The following is a 13,507-nucleotide window of genomic DNA, read 5'->3' as shown; positions in this document are numbered from 1 at the left end:
CTGGCTGGATCGATCGATCGCTTCGAACTGATCCTACCAAAGACTTCTCTCTGCTCTACAGGATGATTAAGCACGAACAAACGGATCACAGAGTACTTTTCGAATTCCAGAGTGTGTATAGCTATCGATTCTTCAGCTATTCGATCTCCGCGAATCGGGTTCCTCTTCAGCTGGAGAATCCTAGCCTAGGAGAATCGTACGTGGAAATGGCGATCAGAAGCAGACGGGAAACTGGCTCGGGCGAGTTCTCGCCGCGAGCAAGTCCAAACACGCGCGCGGACGGACGACTTGGTTTCCGAAGAGGTGGGGCGACTAGAGGCCAGCTGACGCGATCATGACGGAGGTTGCTTTCAAACTGTGGTCGGTGGCATGCACGATCGGTGTCTCCTCCCCACCAAGAACCGTGTTCCTTCGTTTGCTACGCTCTCGCGTGGCTCTCCCTCTTCGAGCTTTTAAAAGATAAAAGCCACCAGACTCGACGGGAGCCAGAGGGGCGAGCTCTTCGACACGGGTTCGACAGTGCCCGTCGCCTGCTCGAAGGAAAGGCTTCCTTCAGAGGGCGACGAGCACCGGTTTTCCAGCAGGTCGCAGGGTCGGCGTACTTTCTGCCTTTCAAGAACCGACCTTGACCAAGTTACCAGCCGAACAGTTCTGTTCATCACGGATCGTCGTGGCCGTGATTTATGTAACGCGGTTTCAAGCGGGTTACGGTCGTGGGAGAACACCTGTGTCTGGTCAAGTGCAATTGATATCAATTCACATGCAGTTTCTCAGGACTTTTTTCTCTGCTGGAGGTCGTCGTATGTGGTTTCGAGCGTTATTTTGATATAATGGCTGTAATGGTAAACAGCTTCGAGTGACCGTGAAGATCACGTTACTAGGGATGAAGGTATATTCATTTTTTGAGTATTAATTCTTAACTAATATCGTATTAGTATTATAGTATGATCTAGATGGATCACTGGGCTTCCATAATGAATGTACATTGCAATTTATTTGCTTATTTATTAGCACATTTATTAGCACAACTGCTATAACCAGCACTACTTCAGTTGGTACTTAAAGTATACTTTACAGTGGAGTAAATCGTTACTGGAGCTCCATTTCTTGGTAACTACCAATAAATACTCATAACACTAATGCTTAGTCCTTGTGTAGTTTTTATTCTTCAAATCCAGTCATGTCGGATTTATAATAATCTCTCTCTTCCAAAATTACTGAAAAAAGAGGTGCAACGGAAACACAAGAGAGCGTAGTGTACGCTTCTTTTATGGCTTGTTCGTAGAAAACTTGAAACTCAACGCTGCACGCAGGCCACCGTAAAAAGAGACGACCCAGACTCGAAACCGTCTCTTCATAGCCACGTCGCTTTTCATGGCAGACAGCGTTTCCCTAAAGCGTCATACCCTCATGCTTCAGCGCTTTATGAACAGAAGTCTGGCCATTTAATTTCCCATGAGAAATTGCGCGTGTCCGTGGAGCTCCGTCCCAGCCTGTCTGGCTGTGTCACACATGCGAAACGTTCATTCATTCATAACGCTCTTCTCAAACCAGGAAGCACCTGACGCCAGCTGAAGTGGCCATTTCCGAAATGACCACGTGCTGACCATACGTCACATCGAGGCTGACCTTAAAGCCGCTCTGCCAGTTACCGGTGATCTTCCTCGAAATGGCTCATCCATGCTGGCATTCGATTGCGTGGCACATGTCTTCAATCGATCTTCCTCTTTCCATCTCGCGTTACCTAGATCAATCGGTAAAACGAGACCAACGTCAAGGATATTTCTTGATCCTGATATTGGTGGGATGTGTATCGACGTTTACAATGGACGAAGTCTCTGTGGCGTCGTTCTTCGAAATGGCCACATTGGGATTTAAAGCCTGGCAGATTGTCCAATGGATGTGACACGGAGTCTTTTAGCCTGAAATATTACGTAAAACGTGATTGCATTTGTCAGAAATATACAGAAGCTTTCATTACCATCACGCATTACCAACACCATCACCTATGATGTCGGTAATCTGAGTCTTTGGAGTACTTGTTGAGACGTTTCATCATGAAATTATCTGCCTTGACATATTACCGAAAGATATAAATCTGCTAAAGAGATTTAGCTTCTTTCCGTCAAGTTTGGATTAAATTCTCATCGAGCTTTGCTTAATACCGATTAGCTTGGATACCTTGAAAGCAATCATGTCTAAGGGCTTCGTCTGTCAGGAGAAAAACCAGTGAGGTCATGATTGCGTGTAGATAGCAAATACATCGCTCTAGGGAGCTGCGGAGAATGAAATTGCAATGTGATTGCGCCTTATTAGGGATGAGTCTGATGATGACTCGCTAGGGGAAGCAGCGATTGTCTGGCTGGCAGAGGAGCATCGTCCTCTGCCTGTGATCTATCCAGACGAGATCCGCGGAACAGCGCACCAATTACGGGCATCGCAACTCGGAAACTCGTTCTAACGAGACGGTTACCTGCCGCGATCGTGGCCTCGTTCAGAACCGCTTTTTGATCTGCGACGATACCGATCAAATTGTTGATATCGCGTCCGAATTACGTTGTACATTGGTTATACCTTCAAATATAAAATAAGGAAAGAAATTGTCAAGTTATTTAAACAGAGGATTTTTCTGCTATTTGCAGTTGTCATTCAAACGAACGACTCTTCTTACGAGATTTCGTCTCTTGTACGGCTGGTACCAGTGGAGGTCGCTTGGCAAGATGGCTACAACCAGACAGTTTCGTGGATCCCTTGAAATGCGAAGCACTTTATTCCAAGGACGAAATGAAATGCGGATGGCCAGCTATCGTTACCATACTCACGAGAGACCAGTATGGAGACGTCGTACATGTGCCCAACTTGAGGGTACGATTATGGAAATACGATTATGTGATATTTAGCAACTGAATGAAATTCTAAGTTTAACATAAGCTTCTATGCATGCTGAGAAATCTTAAAATCAACGCACTTACTTCACAATATTATCGACAAGATCAAATTGCATGAAAAACTCCTTTCACTGATAAATGTTGCACAGGTCGAGGTAAAAGCAGTTCCTATAGACAAGAAGGAGTTAGCTGATTCTGAACAAGGAAGAAAAATTCGACGAGTATCTCAGCCTGACCCAATGACCTTTGGCGGCCATCCCCAGCCATCATTGGATGTGCCTTACGAGGTCACGATCAACAATAAGACCTGCTTTTACGCGATTACCATCATGAAGGCTTATCAGAACTATTCGTTCGAGGAGTTAAGGTTTATGTCGCCAGCCATAAAGAGATCAAGCGAGAGCATGTTGGTCAGACCTAATGGTGATGGAAGCTACAGCGCTACCTGGACACCGTCATCCGTCGGATGGTACTCCCTTATGATCACAGTGGACGGCTACAACATGGAGGATGTGAGCATTATATGACGCGACCCTTATCGTGTCCGAAGGAATTGCTCATAACTCTTTATAACGTTCGCCATTTTTTCCCCCGTTTCAGACGTACAAGGTGGAGGTAAAAGAACCACCACAAGGAATGCAGCCACCTACACAGAATATCGTAAAAAAGCCACAGCAGCAACCAAGCAGACTTAGAAAATTTGTGGCGAAGAACAGCGCGGGTTTGAGGATCAGGGCCCATCCTTCCCTTCAAAGCGAGCAAATTGGTTTCGTTGGAGTTAATGATACCATAGCCTTCATAGACGAGGTAATTCGCTTTCCTCCGTGTAATTTCGATTTCATAGAGTATCATGATTAAAGTTCTTGACTCGAAGATCGTTCATCTTGAAGGTTCTACTAACGCCTTGTTTTTATAGATCCATAACGACGATGGCTTCTGGTTACGATTGAACGCTGAAACGATAAAAGAGTACTGCAGTAGCAGTCACTTGGAAGCCTGGTGTCTACGGTACCATCAGCACTTGGGGAAAACCTTCCTTCTTCCGGTCGAAGAGCCGAAATCGGTTCTAGATCAAGTGATCAAGGAGACTATTTTGCGGAAGAGACCTGAAGTAGTCGATGAGTATGTAGACTTTACAAGTCCTTTTTCGTTGTATTCGTAACCTAATTTCTTCCTCTAAATTCTGTGTTCCAGTAAAAGAAAAACAGTGACTTTTGACGCTGGTAGGAGCATGGTGGTCGTAAAATGCGGCGCATCCGGTCACAATATTAGAAGCAGGCCGAGTTTAAAGGCAGCTCCCGTGGGGATCTTAGCTGATGGTAACACGGTTACCGTTCAAGAATATGTGAGTTTTATTTTTGATATCACCAAAATATCATGATAGGGATTGTATGAATATTTCTTTCACAAATGTCTTTTACAGTTTGTCAACAGCGAAGGTACTTGGGTACGCATTGACGACGAATCGATGGCCAAGTACTGTTTCGACAGAGGTCGAGTGGCAGAGGGGGAGGCCTGGTCTCTCGCCGTTAATAAGCACGGTGTGACGTATATGAAGATAGAACAAGATCTCGAGAACGATGGAACGATGGAAAAAAAATCTGTCGTAGTAGATCCGTCCGTTTCACCTAGTCATAAAGCTTTCGACTTTTCTGTGCCCTCCGTTAGTCACGAGGGCTTCAATTTCACCACACAGACTTACACACCTGGCACAGCGGAGTCTGGAGAGGGCAGCAACACAAATCCATTCATTTTCGGCTCATACAATCAACACGATTCACCAGGTACGATCTTACACGAATAATTCTACTAATACACGATAAAAAGTATCCAACTCTCTTCATCTTTCAGGAAGTGATCGATTGATATCAGACAAGACTGACGTTTCGCCAAAGTTTTCAAAGCCCTATTCCAAAGAGAGGGTCGTGAAGGAGAGGGAGAGAGAAGGTGGTGGTGGTGGTGGTGGAGGCGGTGGTGGAGGCGGTGGTGGCGGTGGTGGCGGTGGAGGCGGTGGAGGCGGCGGCGGGAAATTTAGTGTTCTGCAGAAATGGTTGAGAGGCGACGACAAGTGCCACGGAGAGAAGAAAAGTTCTCCTGGCAGGTGAATAGAAAGAATAAACGGCAGACCAGGCACAGCTAGATTAGTTTCGTCATATAGTTTTGGCATCTGCAGGGATTTTTCCGAGTTCGTGGGGGTGTCTGTGAAGGAGCTGGTGAAGGCAATGGGCGAGAGTCGCGCGAATGGCAATGGAGCCACGCCACCGGATACTCCAAGAAAATTGTCGAGAAGTTCGTCACCAAAGAATCCCCAAGGTGGGTCACCAAGATTTCACAGCCCGTCCTCTAGTCCGGTTCCGATACCCGGTACGTATACTCTACTTGTAACATTTTAAACGAATTGCCGTTTTTACTCGACAGATCTTTACATTACTTTTCCTTTTTTTCTATCTCTTTCTTTCTCTCTCTCTAAATGGTGTCATAGTTAATCTCATACATTCATATGTGTGTCTTACTTCACACTTTCGGCACCGTAACTGGTCTGAGGAGGGAATCATTTCAGAAGCTGAGAGACCCGATATTGATACTTGTAAGACTGTGATAGCATTCCACAAACGTTTTTCTGTTCTGTGGAATGAATATACTTAGCATAAACCATTATTAATTCTTACCGTTAAATCACACCTCTTTTTTTATTATTATCTATTCTTAGTCGAATGAATGATCTTAGGCTATAAATATTATAAACCGAACTTTATTGGATTAGTTATAACAAAATAGTGATGTTGGTCTTAGCTGGGTCCAGTCGGCAGCCAGTTGGTTCTGGTAATTGCCTCTTCCCTCCTGCTGCTCATGCACCAGGTACTCGCTCCTTTCCTATTCAACATAATCCTCGGTCTTTGCAATCGAGAAATAGTGTTTAATAGTATTCGCATTGTTAAGAGTTCGTGTTCACTTCACACTTTTTTTACCGATTACTAAGCTCAAACTATGTAATAGCACAGTAGATATCTTTCTCTTCGAAACCCAACTGCATGCACGCAATTAGTATTTGAACGTGTACAAAGTGTAATTCAGTTGATGCACGAACAACACATACAACGTACCCACGTCACTTTTATCTTGAATTAGAAATCCAAATAGTAGGTAACAGTATACACAGAAAATCTTTAGCGTGTTAGTAAACTGTGACACACCACATATGAATTCTACAAACTAATCCAAACTTATCAGGTGGGAGAAGTTTGATAGGAGGGGGAGACAGTATCAGTAGCAGCCCTGTGCTCTGTGGCTCCCCCCGAAGTGTCGGCCTCTCCCCATTAGGTAAGAACAACACACATTAATACTCTCTAACTCTTACACTGACATAAAAGGGTTTCTTAAGTCACAATTTTCGTGGGTAAAGTCATTCGATCACTGTCACTTCGTTCACTCACCTTGAAAGTCGCACGAAGTTACATTGCACGAGTTTATTGCATACTATATTCTATCTGTACCTATTGTTCTAAAGATACAAACAGGGTATAGCATCACTTTTGCGACACAAAGCAGAGAGAATAGTTCTAATCTTTGTTGGGGTTGCAACTATGCCGTACAAATATTTCGTTTCTTCTCTTTGAAGTCTCTGGTGGGATGATAGATAGCATCACGTCCCAGCGACGTGGATCAACGCAAAGCGATACAAGTGCCTTGGTCAGTAGTCTAACGAGGGATCCTTCGCAGTCTCCAAGTGCTGTTAGCACAACTGCCAATACTCGCGATCTCTCCCCAAGTCCAAGTTGTAGTTCTTTACACATGAGGTCCGAGGGTAGCATAGCTAGTCCTCCTGACACGCCGAAGAAGGATGGCGGAGTAAGTCATTAGTTAACTCTTTTGTAAGTTAAAGTCCAAGCAATAGAGCAAAAAACGACAGAAATTCATTTGTTTGCTAAAGGATTCACAAGAAAGCCCACGGAAGGTCTCTCAAGCCCAGACACAGACGAGTCCCGAAAGTGCGACCACAGCGATGAAAGGTCATTTTAGTATCGGCTCTGTAGGTACTAAAGACGAACGACATTCACCAAAGTTAAGCAGGAAAGATCACAGCAAGATAGTGAAAACCAGAACAAAACGTGCCATGTCTCCAGCGGGTTCACAGCAAAGTTCGAATCCAAGTCGGACGCTTAATCTGAATAAGGAGAAGGTTAAAGAAGCCATTAGTCCATCGGTTGCTGAATGCTTGAGGGCGGTGTTCGCAGCATTTCTTTGGCACGAAGGGATTGTGCACGATGCTATGGCTTGCGCAAGTTTTCTTAAGTTTCATCCTGGCCTACCGAAGCAAGGCGCGCTAGTTGTGACCAGGCAGGCGGTGGTGCAGTCCAGCGACAAGCAAAAACAAAAGCAAAAAGCCAGACAAAGACACTCGGTTGAGGTGACCAACGCTGGGAATTATCTGCATATTCAACCTAGCACGTTGGAAACCTTAACACGGTCAGCTGCGAACGCCAATGCAAACAGGAATAGAAAAAAGCAGGAAGCGTCTTCTACAATTAAGGAAGAAGTTCAGGCGAATGGGAAACTTGGTGCTCTTCCAGAGTTTCAAACAGTTGCAGTTTTGCCACCTGCCTTGAAGAGTTTGGTATTTTTGTGGGAAGAACTGAGCACTAGTTGTCTGCAAACTATAGAGCATGAATCGGTGCTGCCAAGCCCAGTTTCACAAATTCAAACTATGAAATTGAGCAAACGACCGATGCCAGAGAAACGACCCCGAGAAGAGAAGCTGAAAGATCGCGAGAAGAAGGGAAACCGGAAGAAGAAGGAGTGGAAACCGGTTGGCAGAGCAAACGGATCCTCCGAAGTACTACCTGGTATAGAGCGAGAAACCATTTGTGAACTGTGTGGTCTAATGTTCCCGCATCCAGTTACTTATCACATGAAGTTGACGCACCCTGGTTGTGGGTGGCACGCAGGAGGAAAGGGGTACAACAGTGGTGGGAACTATTGCATTGGCTGGGCGGGGAACTGTGGCGATGGTGGAGTGGGTGGTAACTCGTGGTATCTCATCTGTGATACTTGTCGCGACAAATATTTGAAAGCTCGGAAGCTGAAGCTCGTAAAGAAATTCTTAACTGGGGTAACGAAGAAGAAAAACGGTTCTGGCAAGATCTCATCGCCGATTAATAGTCCTAGCGGAAACGAGACTCATATTGTTATGAAGAACAATGCTATGTTCCTGTTAGACTTGGCCAGTGCTTCTGGATTAAACATTCCAAAACAGCAAAGACGACCATCTCAGACGTTATCATCTGTGGCAGAGAATTATAGTCCTCCGGAAGCAGCTGGACCATTTCCACCGACTGGGCCGTTTCAGTGTCTGCAAGCCTTAGGAGTTCACCATTCCCAAAGTCACGATGAAAGATACTATGAGGAGACGTTGAGGCGCCAGAATGGACATCATAGTTATGAAGGAAACAACGGCATGTTTAATATGACGAACGGCAGGGTAAGTGAAATAGAATTTTTTATAATATTAGCAGTGGTAGCCTTTTCTTCTTTGCAGCCCTTGTCAGAATATCCTATGAGTGACAGTGATAGCGAAAGTGGTAAAGGTCGAGGAATTTTCCATCGATCAGTATCGATGTCTACTGGTGCACCTTGGACCAGAAATTCGAACGATGGCAGAGTTGTCATGATGAGAAAAAGAAATAACAGCAGTAGTGAAATGAACAATGGTATATAAAAAAAATACTATTTTATTTCTAGAACCATATCTTGAAAAGTGTGTACTCTAAAATATTTATTTTTTACAGATGCAGGTTCGTCCCTTCTCTGTTATCCCTCTGCAGCTCTTCAAAAATTGGTACCATCAATGGATCAATCAGCGATCGTATCCACAACTCAATCAGAAGCAACAAAAAGTGTCAGAATAGAAATTCTCATGAGACCTGTGATGCTGTTCGTGCTCCAGCAACACAACTTGCAGCACTTGCAGCTTGCCATGCAGCAAGCATTGCGTCGCGCTGCCTGTCGAGTTTACGCAATGCAAGCTTTAAATTGGCTGCTGAGAAGTGTAACTCAACCAATATGTCTTCACGACTTGCTTTGGTGGTTCGTTGCTTCTTTGACACCGGTTGCACAGCCTGAGGCTGCAGACGCGAGTGACGAAGATAATCGGACGGAAAGAAAGGACGATCATGATATGATTGGCGTGTGTGAACATCCCCTAAGCGATTTAGTAATAGCGGGTGAATCTGTTAATCCATTGCCGACAGTTTTTCATACTTTGTTACAAACTATTGCTGATCTCATGCTATTACCCCCACTTGGATCGCCGCTACAGCAAGCTGCCATTCGCTGCTGGGGTATTAAATTCACTCCCGCGGATCACATGTTCCTTCATAGGAGTCATGTGTTTAGCAATATTAGTAAAATACTCTCGAGATCCGAAGAAGAAGAGGATGTTACGATGAGCATGCACGAAAGCCATCAATCTGTTCATTCTCAGCAAGTGACTGGTTGCGTCGAAGTGTTGAAAGACTTGACATACGGTGTTGAGATCAAAGCGTCGAGTAGACAAGCTATGATCGACAGCTTAACTGATAATTCCACGGAAACTTTTTGGGAATCTGGCGATGAGGATCGAAATAAAACTAAAACGATTACTGTTGTATGTAGTGCTCACTCTCTTCCTCGAATGGTGTATATTCATATCGACAATTGTCGCGATTTAACGCACAAGGTATCCAGTGTTACATTTCAATCGGGTAATAATGTAGATGAAATGGTCAAGCTAAGGACAGTAGAAATTGAAAGTAGATCAGCTGGTTGGATCAACTGTCCTGTTACGGACCCACGACATGTTGTGGTGGGACTAGAATTGAAGGGCCCAGATAATTCTTTACGGGTACGGCAGATAAGAATTTTGGGAGAAGTGAAAGGGGAGTCGCTGAAGGTTGGAAAACAATTAAGTGCTCAAACGATTCAACAAAGAAACTGTGAAGCAGAAACATTGAAAGTGTTCCGTTTAATTACATCTCAAGTATTTGGAAAATTGATCCAAGGAGAACAACCGCAACAGCAAGTGGAAATTGTAGAGGGAGTTAATGATGACTTAGAAGACAGTAATGATCTCCGAGAGCATATGGTTGGAATTTTATTTAGCAGAAATAATCTAACCCACTTGCAGAAGCAAGTCTGTACACATATCGTTCAAGCCATTCGAAAGGAAGCTGTTCGTTTGCGGGAAGAATGGGAAATTCTTTTATGTTCATCAACACCTGCTAATAGTTTATTAAGTGATAATAGTGATTTGCCAAAAGCAGCTGATACATATTGCTTTGAAATGTTGTCCATGGTTCTTGCATTAAGCGGTAGTGCTGTGGGGCAATATTACTTATCTCATCAGTACGGGTTATTGAAGGATTTACTAAGCTTATTGCACACTGGATCAGCTAGAGTTCAACGTCAAGTACGTACTTTATTTTACATAAATGACTATACCTTAATTATAAAAATGTTGTAAATATTCTTCACTTGAATTGTTTTAGGTGACGTCTCTATTAAAAAGAATTTTACCCAAAATTAAGCCAGAAACGTTAGCTAATGTCATCAATGTTGAGCGATTGCCACCCTCAGATTTTAGTATTGTGTCTGCAGCGAGTAATGGTTTCACACATACGACAGAATTTGATGAGCACGAACCAGGAATTCTTGATGTTTTCTTCAGTTGCATTGCCAAAGCACTGACAGTTCAAGTCAAAGTGAAAGGAAAAGAGAACGGGAAGGCTTTACAAACAGTTTCTTTGGCAACTAGTATTCAACCAATGAGTTATGTTGGATCAAGATGGTGGTTAAGAGGAAGCATGACCCGAAAATTAGCTGAAGTAATAATTCAACTTCTGAAGGATATGGCATCGGTAAGTGCTACTTACATTTAATTTGCAATGACTGTTTTAATTTGACTGACTGCTGATTATTGACATATTTTACAGGGAAAATTATCAGAAGCATGGGCCGCCATAACAAAAGCAGCTATTGCCGAGAATATTTTAAATCTGACGAGATTAGATGAGAAGAGCCGAGATCCTACGGAATGCCTTCGAAGTCCAACATTATGGTTAGCTCTTTCTTCCTTGTGTGTTCTGGACTCGGATCATGTCGAAAGGTTATCTTCTGGACAATGGACTGGTTCCGAGGGACAACAACCACCACCTAGAGTAAGATATTAAAATAATTTTTAAGGAATTTCATAAAACTATAAATAAATGTAACGTTGAATATTTTATCTATTTAGCCAACATGCAGTAACCATGACGATGGCGAAACAACTGCTATCATTCAGTGCAACGTTTGCGGAAACTTATGTGCAGAATGCGACAGAATATTACACCTACATAGAAGAACACGAATGCATGTAAGGCAGGTTTGCAAGGAAGAGGAAGAAGCTATACGTGTAGATCTCCACGAGGGTTGCGGTAGAACGAAACTGTTCTGGGTTTTGGCGCTTGCAGATAGTCGAACATTAAAAGCGTTGGTAGAATTTCGCGATGGTTCGTCTAGAAAATCAGTGGGTGCTACTTCGGGAATGTGCAGATTTTGTGGTACTACTGGTAACACGGGTTTATTAGCAATAGGAAACATTTGCGCGGATCACGATTGTCAAGAGCATGCTAAGAATGCGTGTAGCAAAGTGCACACTTGCGGTCATATCTGCGGTGGCGTTCGAAACGAGAAAGCTTGTCTACCCTGTTTACACAGATGTCTACCAGGCAGCGATTTGAAACAAGATTCAGACGATATGTGTATGATCTGTTTCACGGAAGCTCTATCAGCCGCGCCTGCGATACAGTTGCAATGTGGCCACGTGTTCCACTTGCATTGTTGTAGGCACGTTCTCATGAAACGATGGGTGGGGCCGAGAATAACTTTCGGATTCTCGCTCTGCCCAATTTGCAAGGTACCAATGGAACACCCTACTCTAGCTGAGCAATTAACAAGCATTAAAGAACTCTACGAAGACGTCAGAAGAAAAGCTTTAATGCGACTAGAATATGAAGGATTACTCAAGTAAGTGTCCCTCGAAGAAACTAGTCTGAAATGTGAATATTTAGTCTAAACTTTACACGCTTATCTTGCATTACAGAGCTGATGCAACATTTGGCCCAGGAGGTAGATACCAACAAGATCCTGCTGCGTACGCAATGGAACGATACGCGTACTACGTTTGTTACAAATGTCAGAAAGCCTATTATGGTGGTGAGGCACGATGCGACGCACAAGTAGGCGGAGAAACATTCGACCCTACGGAATTAGTCTGCGGAGGTTGCAGCGACGTGGCAAGGGCTCAGATGTGTCCGAAGCATGGGGCAGACTTCCTAGAATACAAATGTCGGTATTGTTGCTCAGTGGCAGTCTTCTTCTGCTTTGGAACCACACACTTCTGTAACCCCTGCCACGACGACTTTCAACGAGTCACCACAATTCCTAAGGGTGAACTACCTTCCTGTCCTGCAGGTAAATATGTTATCTGATAATCTCGTTTTAATCTGAGTTTTCTTGTATTTTAATCTCAAATGTTATATAACCATATTATGCGCTTACTTAGGACCTAAAGCGAAACAACTCGAGGGTGACGAATGCCCATTACACGTGAAACATCCACCGACGGGAGAAGAGTTCGCATTGGGTTGCGGTATTTGCCGCAACGCGCACACTTTCTAAACATTTCCAACTAATCAGATAGAGAATGAAAACTATTTCACAATTTACATCCGATAAGATGGAGTCTTGTTGAATCTTATCAATGCAATTATGTATTTAACTTATGGATACATATATATATATATATATATATATATATATATATATATATATATATATATAGTTCGATATGGGTATTTTTAAACGCAATTACGTAAGCGTCTGTACTTGCAGTAAGAGCTATGTGTATATCGATTATCGAGAACTCTTATAATTATCACAGACGTGGAATTGACGCAATACAGTAACGCAAGGGGAGAATTGGGGTTGAATAGTCTGAATTGAATAGCTACAATCATAAGTGAGAATCCGATGATGCGTGGAACTTATAATACTTGTTAAGTATTACGTAAGTCGTTTTTATTGGTAATCATAGAAATTACTAAAACGCCATAGAGATTGAAGGGGAGAAACTTCGTGCGTGTATTAAACTTCCATACAGAAGTAAGTATCGAGAGCTTACACGTGCATAAAGTCATATAAAGTGTAGTGATTTGTTTGGTAAAATATCTTAGATATAAGTGTTTAAATAATATATATAATATAATATAATATATAATTCTCTATGCTACTTAAGAAATATTTAATTATCAACAATGATCCTAATAAGTTATGTATGTAGGTAAATTATGTATGTGAAAGAAGTGTGTTAAAACTGTGAATTAAATTATGAACGATCATCAATTAAAATGAAAACAAAAAAAAAATGAACGTCGAATAAGAGATTGTAATCTGTGTCATACAGAACAAGTTGACAGGCGAATCATTGTCATTCAAAATAGTCATAATGAACTGTGCATTTCTCGTCTTTTGAATATTAATTTGTTTCTATACTTTTCGAAAGAAACTGCATACCGCCATGCCCACGGCATTATTTATTTAAT

General features: G+C 42.8%; 1 protein-coding gene across 1 annotated transcript in view; it reads left to right on the top strand.

The window, feature by feature from the left end:
• Hiw (MYC binding protein highwire) overlaps positions 1 to 12,721 on the top strand; it is a 224,811-nt gene extending 212,090 nt beyond the window's left edge. Inside the window, exons 30-48 of the mRNA XM_076389373.1 lie at positions 2,643 to 2,865; positions 3,038 to 3,400; positions 3,489 to 3,695; positions 3,805 to 4,010; positions 4,083 to 4,233; positions 4,312 to 4,672; positions 4,740 to 4,835; positions 4,905 to 4,989; positions 5,047 to 5,252; positions 5,682 to 5,747; positions 6,508 to 6,737; positions 6,820 to 8,367; positions 8,425 to 8,596; positions 8,675 to 10,332; positions 10,412 to 10,780; positions 10,856 to 11,080; positions 11,158 to 11,930; positions 12,007 to 12,377; positions 12,469 to 12,721. Coding sequence (XP_076245488.1) covers positions 2,643 to 2,865; positions 3,038 to 3,400; positions 3,489 to 3,695; positions 3,805 to 4,010; positions 4,083 to 4,233; positions 4,312 to 4,672; positions 4,740 to 4,835; positions 4,905 to 4,989; positions 5,047 to 5,252; positions 5,682 to 5,747; positions 6,508 to 6,737; positions 6,820 to 8,367; positions 8,425 to 8,596; positions 8,675 to 10,332; positions 10,412 to 10,780; positions 10,856 to 11,080; positions 11,158 to 11,930; positions 12,007 to 12,377; positions 12,469 to 12,584 — 7,426 coding nt within the window. The 3' untranslated portion in view covers positions 12,585 to 12,721. The remainder of the gene's footprint in view (positions 1 to 2,642; positions 2,866 to 3,037; positions 3,401 to 3,488; positions 3,696 to 3,804; positions 4,011 to 4,082; positions 4,234 to 4,311; positions 4,673 to 4,739; positions 4,836 to 4,904; positions 4,990 to 5,046; positions 5,253 to 5,681; positions 5,748 to 6,507; positions 6,738 to 6,819; positions 8,368 to 8,424; positions 8,597 to 8,674; positions 10,333 to 10,411; positions 10,781 to 10,855; positions 11,081 to 11,157; positions 11,931 to 12,006; positions 12,378 to 12,468) is intronic.
• The last annotated feature ends 786 nt before the right edge of the window (positions 12,722 to 13,507 follow it).

The sequence above is a fragment of the Calliopsis andreniformis genome, chromosome 2 (genome assembly GCF_051401765.1).
Source record: "Calliopsis andreniformis isolate RMS-2024a chromosome 2, iyCalAndr_principal, whole genome shotgun sequence".
In the NCBI taxonomy this organism is placed as follows: domain Eukaryota; kingdom Metazoa; phylum Arthropoda; class Insecta; order Hymenoptera; family Andrenidae; genus Calliopsis; species Calliopsis andreniformis.
The sequence above is the reverse complement of the archived record's forward strand: the minus strand, read 5'-3'. Positions and strand labels throughout refer to the sequence as shown.